This window comes from Mustela erminea, chromosome 10 (genome assembly GCF_009829155.1).
Source record: "Mustela erminea isolate mMusErm1 chromosome 10, mMusErm1.Pri, whole genome shotgun sequence".
Lineage (NCBI taxonomy): Eukaryota > Metazoa > Chordata > Mammalia > Carnivora > Mustelidae > Mustela > Mustela erminea.
The window spans coordinates 45,004,009-45,018,278 of NC_045623.1; the positions used below are offsets into that span (position 1 = coordinate 45,004,009).

General features: G+C 38.1%; 1 protein-coding gene across 5 annotated transcripts in view; it reads left to right on the forward strand.

Annotated features, from left to right (window-relative positions):
- USP33 (ubiquitin specific peptidase 33) overlaps window positions 1–8,141 on the forward strand; it is a 54,198-nt gene extending 46,057 nt beyond the window's left edge. For all 5 annotated transcript variants that reach the window (XM_032301587.1, XM_032301588.1, XM_032301591.1 and 2 more), the window contains 3 exons: window positions 5,162–5,264; window positions 6,542–6,610; window positions 6,961–8,141. In XM_032301587.1, coding sequence (XP_032157478.1) covers window positions 5,162–5,264; window positions 6,542–6,610; window positions 6,961–7,118 — 330 coding nt within the window. In that variant the 3' untranslated portion in view covers window positions 7,119–8,141. The remainder of the gene's footprint in view (window positions 1–5,161; window positions 5,265–6,541; window positions 6,611–6,960) is intronic.
- The last annotated feature ends 6,129 nt before the right edge of the window (window positions 8,142–14,270 follow it).

The following is a 14,270-nucleotide window of genomic DNA, read 5'->3' on the forward strand; positions in this document are numbered from 1 at the left end:
AGCATCTACCCAGACTGCTCTCTACTTCCATGTTTTTGTGAAATATAGTATTGTTTTGTGGGACTATGTATACTTTAAAGTATACTTCTCAAAATGAGTATATTATGAAGCATTCCTTGATTGCAAGCAACAATCTGAAAGTGGTCACAGAATTAGTAGGAAGAGCTAAACAACTAGGTTTTTGTTTGTTTTCTTGTTTTTGGGTGTTTGATTTTTGTGTCTTTTTTTTTTTTAAAGAAATAATCTATTTGATCTTTTTAAGGAAATGTAAACTGTATCTGTGGAGTTTTCACAGTTACCAGTACAGAGGAATTAGCTTTTGACAGTTTTAAAATACATAAGATTATCTGCTTTTTGAAAAGGATCAGCATGCAAGTAAATTAAAAACAATTTAATTGTGGGAGAGTAGGAGATACAGGCTCTGGTTATGAAATGAATAAGTCACAGGAATAAAAGGCACAGTAGGAATATAGTTAATGGTACTGTAATAGCTATGCATCAAGACAGATGGCAGCTACACTTGTGGTGAACATAGTATAATGTGTAACATTATGGAATCACTATGTTCTCCATCTGAAGCTAAAATGTAACCTTGTGTGCCAGCTCTACTGAGAATCATTTAAATGTATATATGTTGACTAAATGACCCATCCATATGCAAATTCAGGTTTTTCTGTGAGCTCAAAACTATTTGAAGGTCTTAGGCTCTGAAGTTTAAAACATCACAGTGGTTGAGAAAAAAGAAATATTTAAGCATGCACTAATGATACACATTAATTCAGAGAGGCAAAATGAAGTAATTCATAGATAATAAAATAAGTAATTAAAGAGGAGAAACAGCCATAGTATTACTGGTTAATTATAGCAAATTACCAGTCGAGGTTGGTTTATTTATTTATTTGTTTGTTTGTTTGTTTATTTAAGGTTTTACTCATTTATTTGGCAGAGAGAGATAGCAAGAGAGGGAACACAAGCACAGGGGAGCTGGAGAAGGAGAAGCAGGCTGCAGGGAGCCTGCTGTGGGACTCGATCACAGGACCCCCAAGAGCATGACCTGCGCTGAAGGCAGACACTTAACCAACTGAGCCACCCAGGCGTCCCTGGGTTATTATTATTTTATGTACACTGTTAAACAACCAGGTTTTATGGACAAGGACTAGTACAATTCCAGTTATTTAGGTAGCAAGAAATAGGTCTCTTCAAAGTGCTATTGTTAGTAGCATAGCTCCAACTATATATTTATGACCCAAATTCCCAGTAGGGAATCCTAGTAGAATTGGGGCACCATAGAGGCATATGCATTGATAATCCTACTAAGACTGTATTGGTGGAGGGATGGTAATTTTGTAAGAGAAAATTGAGATTCTTTCAGTAAAGAGGGGAAGAAGTGTTAAATAGACAGATGAACAGTATGTTCCGTGTTATGGCTGCCCGCTGCGTGTTCACACATACACACATAGACCTGCTTCTTTTCTTGAATTTAGGCTTTTTGTGTGTGTGTGTTGTTACCTAAAGTAAAGAAATTTTCACACACAGAGGAAGATAGTGTAGGTATCTTTTTGTTTATTGTGCTTCGACCTCATTTGTTTCCTAAATCTAAGGAGGTAAATATTAGTTGAATATTTAAAATAGTATATTCCCTGAATACTTAAATAAATGGCTGATGAGTATATCCATTACAGTTTGGGGCACAGAAGCCATTCTAAGTATTTTGGGTATAATAAGAATATTGGCAAAGAGAGACTTAACCAACTACTGAAAGGACTGGGCAGTGAAGGTCAAGAAAACCATTGCTGACTCATAGGAAATCTGGGAGTAGGATAGGCTGCCATGCTAGACGTAGGAGTGGGGTCGTGAGGGGGTGGTTTCAGAGCCCAAATGGGTTAAAGAAATCTGCTTATGTGGTGTGCACCTAGTTGAGGGTGTTGAAGCCAGGCAAGATGAGAATGGATATCCACATTGGCTGGGGGTTGGGGGATGGTGGGTGGTAGAATTGAGGATTTGGTTCCATATGTAGAATTCATCAAATAATGAGTACAATGAGAGCTGGATTTCTCATTGTCAGATAAGAGAGTTACAGATGTGGAAAGGGAGAAAACTAAAATGGATTGTGCTATTAGTATTAGATTGGACTTGTAGGTACTTTTGTGAACACGTGGTCATACATACATGGGTGTGTGTGTGTGTGTATGCATGTATAGAAACAAATGATGTACATATGTTAATTCCTTAACTTTGTTACTAAAAGGGCCTGGGAGCAATGATAATTTCAGTAGGATTAAACATACCTTGCTCTCATGAGGTTTTAGCTGCTTAACATCTCTCTGTACTAAAAGGTACCAGCCTTCCTTAGAGAAATGGCTGGTTCATATCAATGTTAATTTACAGATTTTTGTCATTTGTATTAGTTGTGTAGGAAAATGTCCTCCTTGTACGTCTGAAATATGCACCAAGGTGTTTGGAGAAAAGGAACGTGTTTAGCAACTTACTGTCAATGGTCTGAGGAAAGAAAATTCCTTTGTGTTACATTGGAGTTTTCCTGGAAGTTTGAGATTGTTTCAAAGTTAAAAAATTAAAAATTGTACAAAACCTTTGGAAGTTATCCCGGTTGCTTGCCACTGGCAAATCTCAGGAGAATGCTCAGAAATCTAACAAACCTGATAAGCTGCTAATCTCAGGATCCTGGTGGGTTGTTCTGAGGGTGCTCTAAGATGCAAGACGCTGCTGTTAAAGATGTTAGCCTGTGACATCAGTGCAGGATTCTTGGGAAGATGCTTGGAAATGGTAACAAAATCCTATTTATGCCCTCTGTGGATGCCTCAGTCCTACCCACAGCTGCCACCAGAGGAGAGAAAAAATTTCTTTCTTTTGGGACTTCCATATATTGCATGTACCATTGGTAATGCCTAACCTGGAATACTACCAGCATAGGATCCTGGAAAACGTAGGCTTCTCTTCTTCACAGAAGGGAATGTAAGAATGAGTGGAAATTATTCATTACGGGTCATACAGTAAAGGCTGCCTCTTGTCAGCTCAGTATTCATACACATTCATACATGTAAGCAGCAACAGTGGGAACAGTATCACGTTTCTATTTAACAGTGTGCAGCTTGCCAATGTACTAATATATGCTCCATCTGCCTTTCCCTGAACTTGGGAGACTTGAAGTTCTATGAGTCACTGTATCCACTTTTGGATGTTAGTCATTCATCTTTAGTTCAGTCAATTCAGTCAGAATCTCACTTTTATATTGTAATCTAAAAAATGTTGGGGCACCTGGGTGGTTCAGTCACTTAAGCATCTGCCTTTGGCTCAGGTCATGATCTCAGGATCCTGGGATTGAACCCCACCTCCTTGGGCTTCCTGCTTAGCGGGGAGCCCGTTTCTTCCTTGCCCCCTCCCCCGCTCATGCTCAGTCATGCTCTCTATCTCTCAAATAAGTGAAATCCTTAAAAAAAAAAAAATCTTAAAAAATAGTAGAGGAATGAAAGAAAAGAAAAGTAAATGGTAATTTTTTACAAATTTGATAAATTTTCACAGATACACACACACACACACACACACACACACATATGCAGTAAAGAAGAAATGTATATCTACAGTTGATCACTTACCCATTCCATACTCCATTTTCTTTTTCTTTTTTTTTTTTTTTTTAAAGATTTTGTTTATTTATTTGACAGAGAGAAATCACAAGTAGACGGAGAGGCAGGCAGAGAGAGAGAGAGAGGGAAGCAGGCTCCCTGCTGAGCAGAGAGCCCGATGCGGGACTCGAGCCCAGGACCCTGAGATCATGATCTGAGCCGAAGGCAGCGGCTTAACCCACTGAGCCACCCAGGCGCCCCCATACTCCATTTTCTTAACCAGCACTTCATTTGGTTGTGGTTGTGTTTACCTGGTAAAGTAACCCAGACCATCACTTCAGAAGAATCTGAGGTCTTTGTAATCTTGCCTGGTTTAGATTTCTCTAGTTGTCTCTTAACTTATAACCTCTCAGTATGGAAATACTGAATAATGGTTGCAATGGGTTGAATGGTGGTCCCCAAAAAAGATATCTCCATGTCCTAATCTCTGTGAATTGACCTTAACTGTGAATATGACCTCACTTGGAAAAGGGTCTTTGCATATGTAATATGTAAAAAAAGATCTTTGGGGACAATGGCAAGGTTTTATTCGATTTGATTATAGGAGCAACATTATTTGGATTTGGCTGTCTTCTTCAGATAGTATGTACCATAGGCATTTAGTTACCCATAATGAAGTATTTTAGATGTCTCATTGTCTTTTCATACAAGTACAATTGGATAAATTTCAGATACCCTTCATTTTCTTTAGGCTCTTTTGCTTCCACCTTTCTATATCAATTATTCTGTCAGTTGGACTCTTTAATTGAAAGCAGTAGAAGCCACATTGGCTAACTTAAGCAAAAAAGAAATTTATTGAAAGGAAAAGTTGATCTGACAAATAAATAAAATAAAATTAACCACAAAAATTGAATAGCCAGTTCTCCAGAATCTCAGGAACCAAGCTCGCCCTGGGTATGTAGCTAACAAAATCGACATTGGGAGTATATCTCGCCATTAGATCACTGCTGAAGATTTCCATTGTTGGTAGAGTTTTGCCTAGTTGAGTCACATATCCATTTCCTTAGGCCTTAGAGGAGGAAGTAAACATCTTCAGGGACTTTAGTTCCACACTTTTGAGAACTTGTCTTATACATGTATGTGTATTGTTTGTGCAGTGACATGTACAAGATTATTCATTGCAGCATTGTGTTTGTAACAGCAACATGTCCATCAATATCTTAAGGAACAGAAGGAAAGGGTAGACAGTGGATATAATATATTTAAATGAGATTTATGCATTTGATTTTTAATAAATACGTGGAGTATTTATTGTTTTGAAGACTTGCCTTGACCATTTCGATCTAGCCAGTGTCTTAGTCTTCTTTTGTGTGTACTTGTAAATTTTGAGACATAACCTAGACACACTTGTTTATTAATAGGTGTTACTGTGGTACTAAGATAACTTAGTATCAGTGTACATCACATTCTTATGAGGAATTGGCCTTATCAGATGCTTAAGTAGAATGGTTGTATTGTTCTGCTATAAAGCAAGTTCTAGATGCTAGGTCACTGATTTTTTTTTTTTCTCCCTATAGCTCAACAGAGCATTCCAAGAGGAGGACTCTCCAGCTACTTTTTATTGCATCAGTATGCAGTGGTTTAGAGAATGGGAAAGTTTTGTGAAGGGTAAAGATGGAGGTAAGTAGTTAACTGAAAAATGAAATTCTTTGCTGATTTTTTTGTTTTTGAATATCTCTATGCACTTGGGATTACACCAGTGAACGAGATAGAAAAAGATCCCTGCCTTCAGGGATCTAACATTCTTGCTTATATTCTGGTTGGTTGTTCTAAACTATTTCATAACTTACAGCATATTCATAGAAGGAATAAAGGAACTGAACAAAATTAGTCTGCAGTCTTAATATTGAAAAGTTAAAAAAAATCCACCCAACAATAAGATTGGTTACATAATGCTTTAACCGTAAATATACTATGGCATACTATGACATAGTCATATGTGACATACTATGTCAACTTTAAAAGTAATTTTTGTGACAGTGTGTAATAATTAAAAAGATGTTCTTGATAAATGAAAAAGGTTGCAATACTATATTCATAGTTTGAACCTCTTATATTTTAAAAAAAATTGGTAAACATTTGCAAAGGCAAAAAGACCACAAAGATATTAAAACTGCTCATCTTTCTATAATAGGATCACAATATTTTTTTCTTCCTTGTGCCTTTTTGTTTTGTTTTGTTTTATACTTTTTGATAATGAACATGCACTGTACTTTTGTATTCAAGGGGAAAACAGGTTTTTTTTTTTTCTTAAATTAAAAAAGGATATATTTTAATACTTCATTTTATAGTGTTTTTATTATTTTTAGTTTAAGTAATGATCATTTGAAATAACTCAAGAATTACACAATTTCTTTTTAAATTACAAGAGAATTGTTCTTTTATAACATTGAAAGTGCATTTTAACCTGTGGTCCTCAAATGGATAGTTGAAAAGTGAGATTTTAGATGGTGGTGAAAAAACCTCTCTCCATTTCTTTCTTGGTTCTATTTTGGAGGGGAATTGAGACCCAGAAAGGAAGAGGTTCAGAAGATAATTAAAAATTAACTATAATAGGCTGCCTGGGTGGCTTAGTGGGTTAAAGCTTCTGCCTTCGGCTCAGGTCATGATCCCAGGGTCCTGGGATCGAGCCCCACATCGGGCTCTCTGCTCAGCAGGGAGCCTGCTTCCTCCCTCTCTCTCTGCCTGCCTCTCTGCCTACTTGTGATCTCTCTCTCTGTCAAATAAATAAATAAAATATTTTTTAAAAAATTAACTATAATAATATGACTACAAAATAATCAATTTGATAATGTAGTTATGTCCCTCAATTATTTCTGGCACAGAAATACATAATTCTTTGGTACATTTCTTTGAAAAGTACACATTTTGATCTTTTGTTTTTCCTTTTGACTTAGATCCTCCAGGTCCCATTGATAACACTAAAATTGCAATCACTAAATGTGGCAATGTGATGCTCAGGCAAGGTAAGTTGAATAATACTTAAGCCATTTGTCACTGTTAAGAATAAAACATTCTAGCCATCTGTGCTACTTTTTACCCAGCTCAGTGATACAGTTCATACATGAAGTAGGGTAGATAGTGGGAAAGCTGCCAGTATTTGTTTTCCGAGGAAAGATTTAAGGCTTTTGATAGGTGCTAGGAGAAAGTACTAAGACAAACCATAATGTTGTAGCTTATAATAATATGGGCTAGTAGTCTGGTGTTCCATAAATTCTCAGTTATCCATGGAGGATTCGTGCTGGGGGTTACATTTTGAAGGTTTTGCAATATGAATATGTAGGTTTGTAAGTATTCTATTTGCACTTAATTCTAGGAGCAGATTCTGGTCAGATTTCTGAAGAAACATGGAATTTTCTACAGTCTATATATGGTGGAGGGCCTGAAGTTATCCTGCGACCTCCAGTTGTTCACATTGACCCTGATGTACTACAAGCAGAAGAAAAAATTGAAGTAGAAACTCGGTCTTTGTAATTTTGAGGGTATAGAGAGTTTTAATGAGAAATCATTTTCATTTCCTCTCACATACACTGGCAAAAACATTCCTAAAAGCATGTTTATTTTCTTGATTTTTAATATTTTATTCCTTCTTACTGGGCATTATGGAAGAATGTGTTAAAATATGTGATATACTACAGGTTGGTATATTTAATGCTAGATAACTTATCATAAAGTCTTTCAGTGTAATATTTTTGAAAGGAAAGGGATATTTGTGATCATTTGTTAATCAGTAGGTTATCTTTGATCTTTATACTACATGCAAATCCATACTATCCTTTGTAGTTTTGTAAATACTTTTGCTTTGGAAATTTTTTCATTACCTTAAAACACCATAACTCTGACCAATCTTCAGTTCTCCAAAACCCTAATTTAATTGTATAGTTTTGACATGGCTTCATATAATAAAGAGCCTATTTTAAATTGAGAGTTGTAGTCAGAAAAATGTTAATTTCCTAAAGCTCAGGAATCGTTAGGGTGTCACTTCTTTTGCACTGCAGCATATAAACTAGCATATTAATATTTACAATATGTCTTTTTGAATGTATCAAGGATGTAATTAGTTTGAGTGGAATTTGTGTCAGCAGATGTCCGTAACTTATTGCCTCTTATACTGTAAAATGTTAAACTCTAATTCCTATAACCCTGGATAGTATTCATTAATATCAGTAAAAAACTTAGAGTTAGTTTTAGGGCACTTTTTATTTTGAGAGCATGAAGTATGGAATGTGTTGATGAGATTGTTGATACAGCTGAAGCTACTTGCAAAATGATTTTTTTAATGAAATGCATAAAGTCTTTTTGAATAATATAGTATGCACCGCTATTTGCTTGATTATGTGATGTCAAAAGTTTAACTATATTCCAAGTACAAAACAAACTGGATTACTTTGAGGATGTGAATAGCATTCATGATGGGTTTGTTTTGGTGTGGGGCACCTGCCACCAGCTGAAACAGTGTTGTTAAAATTAGTTCAATAAAAATGATTTTAAAATGTATAACTTGGATGTTGAATTTATTTGATGGATATTAGAAGTATAAAATTTGTTAGTATTATAATATTTTCCTGTTATTTTTTAATCAGGTATGCAAAATAAGTAATTTGGTATAGTATTTAAAGTTCTGATGTTTAATGAAATGATGAGCTTAATATAGTCATTAAGATGTATTTCAGTTTTTATCCAGTTTTAAGTTTTCTTTTGCCTCATAATTACAGCGCGATCCTCTTCATGGATTCAACAATGTTATTGATCTCTCTCTGATCACCAGCGTTTATTATAATTTTGGCATTAGGAGATAATCAAAAAAAGGTTTGTTTTTAATACTGCTTGCCATTTATTGGCTATTTATGAGTCTTAGTCAACTTACTAAAGTGCTTTACTTATATTTAATCCTTATTTCAACCTTATGACTTAGGTAAAGTGACTTGCCCCAAATCAGACAGCAAAGAAATGGCAGATAGAGGACTCCAACCAAGTCAATGTAACTTCATACCATTGCTGTTATTCACCATGATATAATATCTCCCAATGAATTCTTTTTTTTTTTTTTAAGATTTTATTTATTTGACAGAGAGAGATCACACAAGTAGACGGAGAGGCAGGCAGAGAGAGAGAGAGAGAGAGAGAGAGAGGGAAGCAGGCTCCCCGCTGAGCAGAGAGCCCGACTCGGGACTCCATCCCAGGACCCTGAGATCATGACCTGAGCCGAAGGCAGCGGCCTAACCCACTGAGCCACCCAGGCACCCCCTCTCCCAATGAATTCTTTTGAAACAAGATTATAGGATTAGTCACATTTGTTAGTAGCATTACTATTTTCATAACAAACTTTGGAATATTATATGTGGTTAATTGTATCAGAAAGAGGCAATTTTCCTGTATTCTGAAGGTACTCCACTAACCCTCCAAGGTGAGAAGTTTGAATATACTTTTTACCATTTTGGAGGATTGCAGGTGAGGGATTAGGTAAGAAACTGTTTCTTTGGGGAGGAAAAAAGAAGGTTATTCGAGACTATTTTAGTAATAACACAACTACAACTAATCACTACTAATGCTGAGTTCTTAGCAAAGGTGAGGCACTAGGCTAAACATATTTGCAGATTAATATGCCCAAGCACACACAACTAAGCATCAGAATTCAAAATCAGATGTGTCTGACTCCAAAACCTATGCTTCTCTCAGAAGTAAATTTTTTTCTTTCGTTTTTTTTTTTTTAAGATTTTATATGTTTGTCATAGAGCGAGCACAAGCAGGCAGAGTGGCAGGCAGAGGCAGAGAGAGAAGCAGGCTCCCTCCTGGACAAGGAGCCTGATGCGGAACTCGATTCCAGGACCCTGGGATCATGATCTGAGCCGAAGGCAGCGGCTTAACCGACTGAGCCACCCAGGCATCCCACAAGTAAATTTCTAATTAGAAAAGCTAATTACTGTTTCTTAGTAGCTACTGTACCAGAAACTTCCCTCTTTAAACTTGTGTGGTGCTGCATTTTATCCGTTTTTTTCCTCTGCTCATCTCCCTGAGAACTCATTCACTCCCTTGTTTTCAGTTAATCACTTTATTTTTTTAATTTTTAAAGATTTTATTTATTTATTTGACAGACTGAGATCACAAGTAGGCAGAGAAGAAGGGAAGCAGGCTCCCTGCTCCGCAGAGAGCCCGGTGTGGGGCTTGATCCAAGGACCCTGGGATCATGACCTGAGCTGAAGGCAGAAGCTTTGACCCACTGAGCCACCCAGGTGCCCCATCAGTTTATTTTTTTAATTAAGTAATCTTTAGACAGTATGGGGCTCGAACTCACAACCCTGAGATCAGGAGTTGCACGTTCCATTGACTGAGCCAGCCAGGCACCTCTCAACAACTTCTTCTTTTTTACAGATTTTATTTACTTGAGAGAAGGAGAAACCGAGAAAGAGAGCACAAGCAGGGGGAGTGCACAGGGAGGGGAGAAGCTGGCAGGGAGCCTGAAGCCAGGCTCAATCCCAGGACCCTGTGATCATGACCCGAGATGAAGGCAGACATTTAACCAATGAGCCACCCAGGCACCCCTGTATTGGCTACTTTTGCTGTCCTAATGCTATGTAACAACCACAAAAACTTAGTGGTATACAAAAACATTTAGTTATTTTACAAGTCTGCAGAGTTCAGCTAATCAGACCTTGACTGATCTCAGCTGGGCTCACTCATGTATTTGCTGTCAGTTGGGAGTTAGCTAGGCAGGTCTTGTGACCTGGCTGAGCTCACTCATTTGTGTTGGGCTATTTATTGTGTTCTTCGCCAGGCTAACTCAGGCCTGTTTTTTTGGTCATGGCAGAAGAGCAAGCTGTTTCAAGTCTCTGTAGGTGTCCTATCTATCAATATCTCATGGGCCAAACCAAGTTAAATGGTGAAACCCAGAAATCAGGGAGGTGGGAATAAACTCTAATGAGAGGGTTTGCAAAGTCACATGGCAAAAGGTGTGGATACAAAGAGATATGAACAATTAAAGCTCTTTTTAAAATATTTTATTTATTTGACACGGTGAGATCACAAGTAGGCAGAAAGGCAGGTGGGGTGGGGGGAGAAGCAGGCTTCCTGCTGAGCAGAGAGCCCATTGCGGGGCTTGATCCAGGACCCTGGGATCATGACCTGAGCCGAAGGCAGAGGCTTAACCCACTGAGCCACCCAGGTGTCCCACAATTAAAGCTCTTAATGCAATCAAGCTGTAATTAAGTTGCTCATATTTGAATACTGACTGCCACTTACTAGCTATATGTATAACCTTGACAAGTTCCCTGACCTTGGTTTCCCCATGTGCAAAGTGCAAAGTGAGTTTATCTGCTTTCTTAGGTTGTTGTGAAAGGAAATGCTTTAAAGGTTACAAAGTACATAGTAAATGTATCTCTGTCCTCAGTTTTGGGGGCAGATAATATGACCTGATAGATAACATAGTCCTACAGTGCTTTTTACATGTCACCCATGGCAGAAAGTCCAGGATCCCAGTCCATCCCCAAACATGGCTTTAATTGCTAAGTAGATAATGACTTCAGTAACTCGTGCTTGCAGTTTGTACATTTGGCAAAATTATGAAGGCATAATTAGGATAGCAACTATTCAGGTGTTGATTTATCAGATAAGCCCTTTGGGTTTAAGGTTAGTTTGCTCTCTCAGCCATGTGAACTTCTGCCACAGGACCTGTGGACACATTGGGGTGAGACTGTTCATGAATATAACAGCAGGTGTAGTTCTCTAACAGCAGTCCTGATGCTGCTGAGGTTGAAGGCTATGTTTTATAGTATAACAAAACCCTCAAAACTTCGGCTCGGGTCATGGTCTCAGGGTCCTGGGATCGAGTCCCGCATCGGGCTCTCTGCTCAGCCGGGAGTCTGCTTCCTCCTCTCTCTCTCTCTCTCTCTGCCTGCCTCTCTGCCTACTTGGGATCTCTCTCTGTCAAATAAATAAATAAAATCTTTAAAAAAAAAACTTGCTTAAAGTATGGATTTATTATTTTTCATGATTCTGTGTGTTGTCTGGAGACACGCATGAGGCTGCATCGGGCTAGCAGATATGCTGTGTGGGAAGGTTCAAAAAGGCTCCTAACATAACTGGGGCCTTGGTGCTGACTGTTGGCTGAGCCACAACATTCACCTCCATCAAGGCCTCTCTATAGGATCTTATCATCCAGGACCTCTGCATGTGGTTTTTCTCTAGGCTAGCCTGATCTTCCTTAATTACTGGATGGCAGTGGATTCCAAAAGGGCGAAAGAAAATGCTGCATGCTTCTAAAAGGTTAGGACTAGAACTGACATAGTGTCATTTCTGCTATCTTCTGTTGGGAGGGAACTATGTGAGAGCCTGAATACCAAAAAGGTATTCATTGGGAGACACCGGTATAACCATCTAACACATTTGATCAGCCTGGTAAAGTAAGGGAAAGCAGGAGGGGGACACGCAATATTTGGTTGTTCCACTTTTTTTTTTTTTTTTTTAAAGATTTTTAATTTATTTATTTGACAGAGAGAAATCACAAGTAGATGGAGAGGCAGGCAGAGAGAGAGAGAGAGGGAAGCAGGCTCCCTGCTGAGCAGAGAGCCCGATGCGGGACTCGATCCCAGGACCCTGAGATCATGACCTGAGCTGAAGGCAGCGGCTTAACCCACTGAGCCACCCAGGCGCCCCTGGTTGTTCCACTTTTAATGATACAAGGAGTGATTTGGGTTCAGATGGCGAGAACTCACTTCTTCCATTGTAAAGTTACCGATCAACTTTTCCACTAATAGTTCTATCTGCTGACGAGTACTGCCTGAACCAGTGTTTTCATCACAGGTTGCAAAATGGTGAATTTCTCATTCTAGGATTCCCTTGGAGGGACTTTTTCAAAATCTTCACCCTGTAAATGAAGTGTAGAAACAAAGTGGTTCAGGATCTGTGATGGAATAAATGTTGAAACCAGTACTAACTCAGGGCTCCTGGAGTCAGTTGAGATGCCAGAAATTGGTATCTTTGGATGGTATCATCTATGGAGGATAAATGGAGGCTCATTTGAAGAATGTTATAGTTCATTCATCATCCTTTTAAATAATTTCAAATATTTCCTTGTGTTAAATTAGACTGTAAGAGTTTCTTACTGCGTTATGCTATTTATCTCTTCCAAGCTTAAAAAATTGCCTTCAGCCTAGGTGGAAAGATGTAATAAAGAGCCCCACAAAATTAGTTGTTGGATTTACGATAAAGACGCTGTTGAAGATACAGTTTACTATATGACCTAGTCTTGTTTTGAGAAACTGTGGGATAAATTTATCTTTGGTCATAGTATTTGGATTAGTACTCCTCTGAACAACTGGTTATTATCCTATGGATACTGAGACTATCGTAACTGATCTTTTTTTTCCTTATTACAACATCTGCCAGAATTAAAGCAAGTGTTCAGACCCTAGAATATGTATTTTTGTGCATTATTCTCCTGTTTTCTTGTTGCTCAAATTTTCCCATTTTAATTATTTTAAATTCAATTTTGCCTATTAATTTTTTGGTATGACACATGTTTTTAGAAATAGGCAAGGTATAATTTTTTTTTCATCAAAGCACCCTAGGCAAGGTATAATTTTTAAAAATATGCCAAATATCTTGGTCTTTTGGGTGGTGTACAACATCTTCCCCACTGGACAATAAGCACCAAAAGGATTTGTCTTGTTCACTCCTACTGCTTACCACAGTGTGTGGCACGAAACAGGCAGCTGGTAAATTTCTCTAATAACTTAAAATGTTGATGACTCTCTTTCAAATTACCTCCTCCCTGGTTTTGGGGGTATGATTGTGTCCAGTTTTTCTTTCTTTGACACACAGAGATCAAAAGTAGGCAGAGAGGCAAGCAGAGAGGAGGAAGCAGGCTCCCCACTGAGCAGAGAGCCCGATGTGGGGCTCGATCCCAGGACCCTGGGATCATGACCTGAGCTGAAGGCAGAAGCTTCAACCCACTGAGCCACCCAGGTGCCCCTGTATCCAGTTTTTCTTTAATGGTTCTGGTCCCTTGTTTTTCCTCTATATAGTTGTCTCTTTTTTTCCTTGCCTCCACATGTTCGAGTTTTTCTAGGTTTTGTTCTACATTTTTAATTCTTCTCACTTTTTCGTACTTTCCCTGGATAACCTAATCTAAACCCAGGTTCCAGTTACTGTTTTTATGCTGAAGACTCACAAATCTGTACTTTTAGTTCTGACCTATGGCTTGCATCCCAGACACGTATGTATTTAATGATTCCTGGGCAGCTTCATTTGCATGTATGAGCTACTTCAAATTCGCCATACCCTAATGACACATCATTTCCTTCCCTAAACCTTTTCCTACTGTAGTATTTCCTGTGCTCCTCGGTGACACCTCCATCTCTCCAGTCACACAACCCAGGAATCCTAGACTCTTTTAACATACCAACACATTCAATAAGCTACCAAAATTCTGGAGATTTAGCCCCCAAATATAAGGACATTCATCAAACCAGTCATTTAGAATAGCATGAAAGTAGAACAGCCTGGATACTCCCAAAGAAAAAAATAGCCAAATCAATCACATAACCATTTCTTGGGGTTTCTGAACAATATGACATGGAAAATATGATCTAATGAAAGCAATTAGAATACATTGTTTCAGGGGCACCT